General features: G+C 37.2%; 1 protein-coding gene across 2 annotated transcripts; it reads right to left on the bottom strand.

The window, feature by feature from the left end:
* Positions 1-498: 498 nt before the first annotated feature.
* On the bottom strand, positions 499-6713 carry LOC149002540 (autophagy-related protein 8C-like). 2 transcript variants are annotated; one of them, XM_089137249.1, is made up of 6 exons: positions 6529-6713; positions 6136-6195; positions 5129-5184; positions 4962-5014; positions 1362-1480; positions 499-842 (listed from the first exon to the last, which is right to left on the bottom strand). In XM_089137249.1, exons 2-6 carry the CDS (start codon positions 6170-6172, stop codon positions 754-756), a joined length of 354 nt encoding a protein of 117 aa, XP_088993375.1. In that variant the 5' UTR covers positions 6173-6195; positions 6529-6713; the 3' UTR covers positions 499-753. The 2 variants fall into 2 exon arrangements, with proteins under 2 accessions (XP_088993375.1, XP_088993373.1); XM_089137247.1 differs by lacking the exon at positions 6529-6713 and adding an exon at positions 6318-6522.
* Between the last annotated feature and the right edge of the window lie 421 nt (positions 6714-7134).

Raw genomic sequence — 7134 nt, 5'->3', positions numbered from 1 at the left:
TGCTCACCCGACAGGTAGCCGATCCAGACTCCTCTGCATCCATGTTCTGCTATTTTTACTCTTTTATAATAAATCCTCATTCTGCTATTAAGAGCTTAGTTGGGTACCCACGATGGACACAGGAGGTAAACAAGAAACAGGTAAGAAAACGCAGAACTCACGAAAGACATAGCTACCCACTCGCTATGCAATTTTTTTTTTTTCCTTCCAAAAGTGTTCTTTAGATTAAAATCCTCTATAGAGCAGAGCAGTGCATTACCACAAGAAAACATGCAAATGATGCTAAACAAATGGCTGAGATTAAAATAACAACTTTCAATGGTTTAAACCCAAGAATGAATTACAACACACGAGAAACGATTTTGTGGGGAAACTGCATTTTCATTTTCTATAAAGAAAATATATTTGTTGAAATGCCTTTCTTTTCAAATTGGCTAAGCCGCTGTAGCCCAAATTTCCAAAGGACAGAAAATGCACCATACCCGTATGAAGCTGTAGTGACCAGAGAACCAACCACCCATCATTCGTTAAATATAAACATCCAAATAGCCACATAAGCATAGAGAAAAGAAAAAGTAAAATCCCCAACAAGTATTTCTGAAAGGAACATCAAACCGGGGAGCGGAGCAGAGCAGGGCTGTTAGGAATTTACATCTTTGTTTTTTTCCTCCCCTTCTGTGTTCCTTTTCCTTGGTTCATCAAGAGTCTTATTTACAGATTTGACCATAACTCCACACAGAAATCGTAAGTCTTCTACCCAAATGTGTTCTCCCCACTGTAGGTCATGTAGAGAAAACCATCTTCGTCCTTGTTTTCCTCATAGATGGCAGACATCATAGCAGCTACAATAACAAAAGAGAGGGCATAATTAGTTAATTTTGAGGAAGATTTAAGACACTATTGTTGCAGAATTTTTGGGAAAAACGAAATGCATACACAGTTCATATTGATACAATGGTGACAATCAATCTTAAAGCCAGAAAATTGTTCGCTCTGAGTAACTTTGGTGAGGTATAAACAGCACACTTAAAACGATTTCAGCCACCCATGTAGTGTGTTTACCACACTAAACATGAATAGCAGTAGAAATCAACCATACCAAAAAGAAGACGGGTAATGTGTGGAATGTAAAAACCATCAATCTTTTCTTTCTCAATTTTAAGGATGGTTCCTCGGAGTGATTTTGAGCTGTGCCGTTGAGTTGCAAAAGACATGCATCTACCAGAGCTAACTATTATAAAAACAGCTTTCACTAACTGGCAGAACAGATACCAATCACCAAAAGAGTTGACTGGTAAGCTGTGCCAGGTTCAGCTCATCTAAAAAAGACATGCACACACACGCGCACACAGAATACTCACCCGTGGGTGGTAAAATGTTTTTGACAAAGATGAATATGGCCTTCTCTGCACTAAGCTTTATCCTCTTCCGAACCACATAAACAAACTGCCCAACAGTCAAATCAGCAGGAACCAAATATCTGCAATCAGGACATATAAGCACAAGAACTCAGCAAAAATGGATGAGATGCAGAGAAAACGTCAAGTTCAAGATTACATTGCCATCCACACATAACCATGTCCACATGCTGAAGTACAGAAAGACTTAGTTCTCATGATTGGGAAACCGAGGATCTTCGTATTTCATGAATTCAAGAAATACCTTAGTTGTGAGGTAAAGATATTAACATTTGAACCAAAAAAAAAAAAAGGTAAAGATGTTAACATCACCATTGGATCTATTTCAAAAACCAAACAAACCCAAACAGCAGATTCTAATGCCAGATAGCTTATTCTCATATAACTGTAGCAGCAGAATATGTTTTTTCACTTCATACTTCTGGAAGAGAGGGGTTCAGTATAGCAGCCCCATTCACAATATTCACACTCAAGCTATGTCAAATTTGTCGAAATTCCAATCTCAAATCAAATAGAAGACCAATAAAAAAGTTATGCATACTGACAGCAACTAGACATCTGTTTCCTAAACATCATGTCAACCAATCACACGTCGCTAATGAGAATAATGCTAAAAGCAACTCTCTAAGGTAACATGAATTCTAGGCAAAATTGCTGCTGGGAAATTGTATAATCGATTTTCAGTGCACCACTAATGCACGACAAACAAAACAACTTGCCTTCCCCACTAACCCCCCCCCCCCCCAAAAAAAAAAAAAGTAAACAAAAAGGAAAACAAAACAAAACAGAAAAAAAAAATTCCAAAAGAAGAGGATATCATTATATTAGATCCCCCCCCCCCTTTTTCTTTTTTTTAAGTCCAGAATTTTAAATGAACATCCGCATCCTTCTTTATGATCTCTAATGCCCATTTCTTTCCAGTCGGGGAACATTGCTTAGAGAAATGGTAGAGGCTTCAGGCTGCCAGGGAGAATGCCTGGGGTTCGAGTTGAGGGCAGTCACAGTGCAAATATGAAAAAGGTGTGGACCAATGACAAACTCAACCCTCCCAGGCAGTAAAAGTGCTGGATGTCCCCTTTTGACATTTCTTTTAGTTGGCAGGTGAAAAACCAAGTTCTATGACATCTGCCCACTCAATCAGGATCAGCAGAATAAGTGCATTATAAAATTGATGGAACTGGCCAATTCAAATCAGGACCAGCCAAGCTCGATCCTGATTTCGACCTCTTTAAATGCATCAACATCTGCCCCCGATTAGGCCAATCTAGTATAAATACCCTAAAAGTATCTCTCTGCTGTAAAACTCCAATGGTGCATTAGAATCACCACCATGACTATGTTATCCTACTGATCTTCCCCTCTCAAGTCACTGTTTTAATTCTCCTCAAAACCCACTTCAGATTCCTCAATACAACCCTACTTAAATCTTTCCTCACAGAATATTGATCCATAGGAAATCTAAGGTGTTTGATTCTACTAATCACAACATCAATCTAATTCATAAAGAGATTTTCTATAACCCTCTAAATAACAGCGTTGTTCACCATAAGAGTACCAAGGAATTGGCAATCTGCCAAATGCTAGTGACTAACAGCCATTTTGCTTTCATTACAGCAACGCCCTTTGGAATTGCCACCATCGAAGAGAGTTTACAGCAATGGCTTCACAATGCGTGCTACCAGTGCAACCTAGAGTCAAGCCATTCCCCAAGTTTCCTTCTTGTGCAGAAGACTCTGACACACACAGCACTTCTGCATATAGGAAATCAAAGTGCATGATGAAACAGCAGAGCATACTGTTGGAGAGCACAAGGAAACATATGGAAAATTATACAAATGAGAAGTCTCAGAATCATGGTTTTCACTCTATCTTTGCTGTGTTACTTTCAAAAGGTTCATGCACCACTGCTGCCAGTGTCAGGGTTCAGCAGGTAGAGAACTAACAATATTCGAGCAGAATCACTCCATTAATGGAGACGAGCGCTACTCTTGTATTCAAGCCCCAACTAATACCTGAACTCAAGAGCATTGTTGCAGAAGAGATAGATTGTAAGATTTTCTAGTCATCACATTGACCTATTCCTATGCTATCCAATAAAGTGGATCTGCTGAGACAAAAATAGCCGATCCAGGTAGATTCTAACAAATCAAGATCGCAACTGCCAAGAAGATTACAACCCGGATTCAAATTGCCTGAACCTTGGTAGTAACAGAACAAAACGAAGACCGACAACAGAGTATGAAAGCAGAAGTGAGAAATTTCCCCATCATACAAGACAAGGAATTGGTTAGAATAGAGGGGACAAACTTAAAGGAAAACTGCAATTTTAGTCCCAGATATCAATGGCAGCCCAAAGACAACATAAAAATTAGTGGAAATAAAAACCGAAGACTATTTAATGAAAGCTCTAGCCTCTCATCAAACCCATGTCACAGAGGACCTTGAACAAAAACTTGCTGAGAAAACAAAGAAAAACGGTTATACTGGTGGAAAGAAGAAATTTCTTCGTCAATATCCCAATTTTAACTGTAAGCATTTTCATACTGGTGGAAAGAAGAAAATTCTTCACTCAATATCCCAATTTAACTGTAAGTATTTTCATTCTGTCCCTAGTGTTCTACATTCTCTCTAAGATATTAAAACACATCTTCCACAAAGAGGAGGAGAATTATGTCTTATTGTATGATTTCTGGCAGATAATTCAAGCATAGACAATGACTTCAAAGTAGGTGGAACATACAACAACAATAAGCCTTGTCTCAACTAAATGGGGTTGGCTACATGGATTCTTGCCTTCCAATCAGTTCTGTTCGAGGCCATGCTAGATACAATGCCTAAACTATACATATCCTTTCTCACCACTTCTCTTAAGGTTATCTTAGGTCTACCCCTAGCTCTTCTAGTTCCTTCAATCTGGATTATATCACTTCTCTATACAGGGGCATTTATAGGTGGAAAATAACCAACATAATTAATGTGCACTTCTAGTGGTGCTATTGAATCCTGTACTTGAACATACTATAACTAGTTTAGAGAGGGGATTATATGATTTCTCTAGAAGACAATTCAATGAACACAGAATGACAACGTTAAGATGTTGGAAAATCATTATAGACAGCATAAATGATATGGAATTTCTAGAGTTTGCAAAAAAGGCAAAAAGAGTATCCAGTTCAAGAGACTCCAACTGCAGGGTCTCGGAGGGGGCAAATGGCCTACAATCCCCTGCTTTACAGGAGAGGCTTCTCCTAGGTTTGAACCCACGTCAAATTAAATACATACACACACTGCAGGGTCTGGGAGGGACAAATGGCCTACAATCCCCTGCTTCATAGGAGAGAGGCTTCTCCTAGGTTTGAACCCATGCCAAATTAAATACACACACACAAAAGAAAAAGAAAAAAGGGCTTTGAATTAGAGAAATAAGAAACGAAACAAAAAGCAGGTTCTCATTAGAAAATATGTGAAAACAAATTCTTTCACATGCAAATAATCAATCTAATGTGAATTAGAGTTTATAATAAGATTACAAGTGTGACTAACTTCTTCTTGTCAATATCTGGAATGTCACTTTTTTCGGCCTTCTCCACAATTACCTACACAGATAAATGAAAGTTCAGAAAATCAAGTTGAAAGAAAAGAGAATATATAACAATGTAACAATCTAATTTTTTTTTTTAACCATAGGAAGAGAACCAAGAACTTCATACTGGAATTCTGTCTGGATATTTCTCCCTGATACGAGCAGCTTCAGCTTGCCTCCGTTCTGATGGCAAGGAAAAACAAAATTTAGATACAAACAAGAAGAACATGATGCAAAAAGCTGGTATCCAGTGTATTTTGAGCAATTAATGTATTGATACGTTCATCAAATCAAATATGAAAAACAATACTTTAAAAACTGGAAACTCTAATTTTTATTAAAAATAAAAGAACGAAATAAATATTAAACAGGAAGCCACCGTTGTAATGATACATAGAAACAAAAGCCACGCTATGATCAAAACAATCACCATTAAAGATGTTTTGTTATTTCAAAACTTAGTGGATAAGAAGAGTAGTTTTCTCTTTGGGTAAAATGAGGTAGAGTAGTTGACTTCACAAAACAATTCTTCAAAACCAAAAGATGAAAATTTCTCAATCAGAAAGAGGATAGAACAGTTATCAAAACTAAGGGAATGATAGTACTTCAGAGACTATCAAGCTATTAAAAACCCAAAAGAAAAATGAACCACATGACACCAAGAAAATCCAGATAGTACAAGATATGTTAAATGTATGTGGAGTGCAGTAAAAAATGCATCTTCCGTAGCCAAGGTAAGAGAATATCACAAGCCAAAGATGTCTCCTTTCGATATTATTAAGAAATAATCCATCATTAAATTCTTGTGCTGAGAATTCTTAATTATAGACAACTCTTCTGCACCGCGAATTCATAATTTACCAATAACCCACCACTTATATTTCGTAAATAGATAATAATAATAATTCAACAAGGAAACAAAGGAAAACAGCATAATTCCAAATACAAAATAAACGGATTAAAGACATAAATTTTGAGATCTTCAAAAGAAACATCACATTACCACATCCACCAGAAAAAGAAAAAAAAGAAAAGAAAAAAAAAGCTAACAAGAATTAAGAGTTCCTAATAACAGTGAGAATTCAACCCCTAAACAAAAATAAAAAGGACAGAAGAAAGGACGAAAAGACAAACCCAGAGGATGTTCGAGCTTGAAGGAGCTTCTGGCCATAGCGAGAGTTCGTTTGCTGCTATCTGCAAATTTCAAGCATCGAAAAAACATAACACACCGATCATCAACCAGAATGATTCAGATGCTCATAAAGAGAAAGAAAAACAAAGTTGTTGGGGAAAGGGGGCAAATCAATCTAGCCTACCGAGACTGAAATAACAGATGGAAGCCCTAGATTGGTTGCAGATAACCAGATAGGTTGAAAAAATATCTCAGTTGTCAAAATCAAAGTTGAGAAATTGGGAGATGTGCTTGTTAATTTAAGAGAGAAAGGTTAATAGTGGAAAACTAGGATTCCTGATGCCGACAAGAAACTGAAACGATATAAAGATTGAGTGAAAGAAAGATGTAAGTGCCTTCTTGTGAAGCAAGAAACCCCTACGACCTTCTCTCTTCCTTCGTTCTCTTCCGAGTTGCGTTCTTGAACTTGCCCAAAATAAATGGTAATGGAACTGAAAGAAGCCAAAAGCTGTGATCGATTACTCAATTGTTGGTATTTCTTCCTTCTAACGTTTCTTATTTGGCAAGAGCCTTTAGAGACTTTTCTTCTCTTTTCTCTTTTTTCTTTTTTTTTTCTTTTACTTTTCCTTTTTTTTTTTTTTTTTCCTTTTTTTTTTTTTTCTTTCGCTTTTTTCTTTCGCTTTTTTCTTTCGCTTTTTTCTTCTTCTTCTCTTCTCCTGTTTGGGGTTAAAGTTTAGAAGTGAAAAGATGCTGCCAAGCTGCAGGGTGGTTGCGCTCAGCTAGAGAGGGTTGGTTTTGAACTACAAAATAAGGGGTTGGTGTCACTTGTAAATATTAAAATTAACCAGAGATTAAAATCTCAATGGGCCTCATGTAGGCCCAATCCTTACTATGTAGTTCAAAACTATGAGGGAGTATATTGTTCTCCCCTATGTGGGAGCTGATTTGGACTCGAGAGGGTGGTCAAATGATGTGTCCATTCTTAGGAAATACAAAGATTT

Source organism: Hakea prostrata, chromosome 10, assembly GCF_041222555.1.
Source record: "Hakea prostrata isolate BN-2017 chromosome 10, UWA_Hpros_2, whole genome shotgun sequence".
In the NCBI taxonomy this organism is placed as follows: Eukaryota; Viridiplantae; Streptophyta; class Magnoliopsida; order Proteales; family Proteaceae; genus Hakea; species Hakea prostrata.
This window is presented reverse-complemented; position numbering and strand designations above follow the sequence as displayed.

Bases quoted from the DNA above. Each gene is read 5' to 3' on its own strand.
- LOC149002540 (XM_089137249.1), bottom strand. From the start codon at position 6,172: ATGGCCAGAAGCTCCTTCAAGCTCGAACATCCTCTGG. The intron at 5,185-6,135 runs GTTTGTCTTTTC...CCTTGCCATCAG, and splicing joins CAAGCTCGAACATCCTCTGG to AACGGAGGCAAGCTGAAGCT. The intron at 1,481-4,961 runs GTTAGTCACACT...TCCTGATTGCAG, and splicing joins CCAGATATTGACAAGAAGAA to ATATTTGGTTCCTGCTGATT.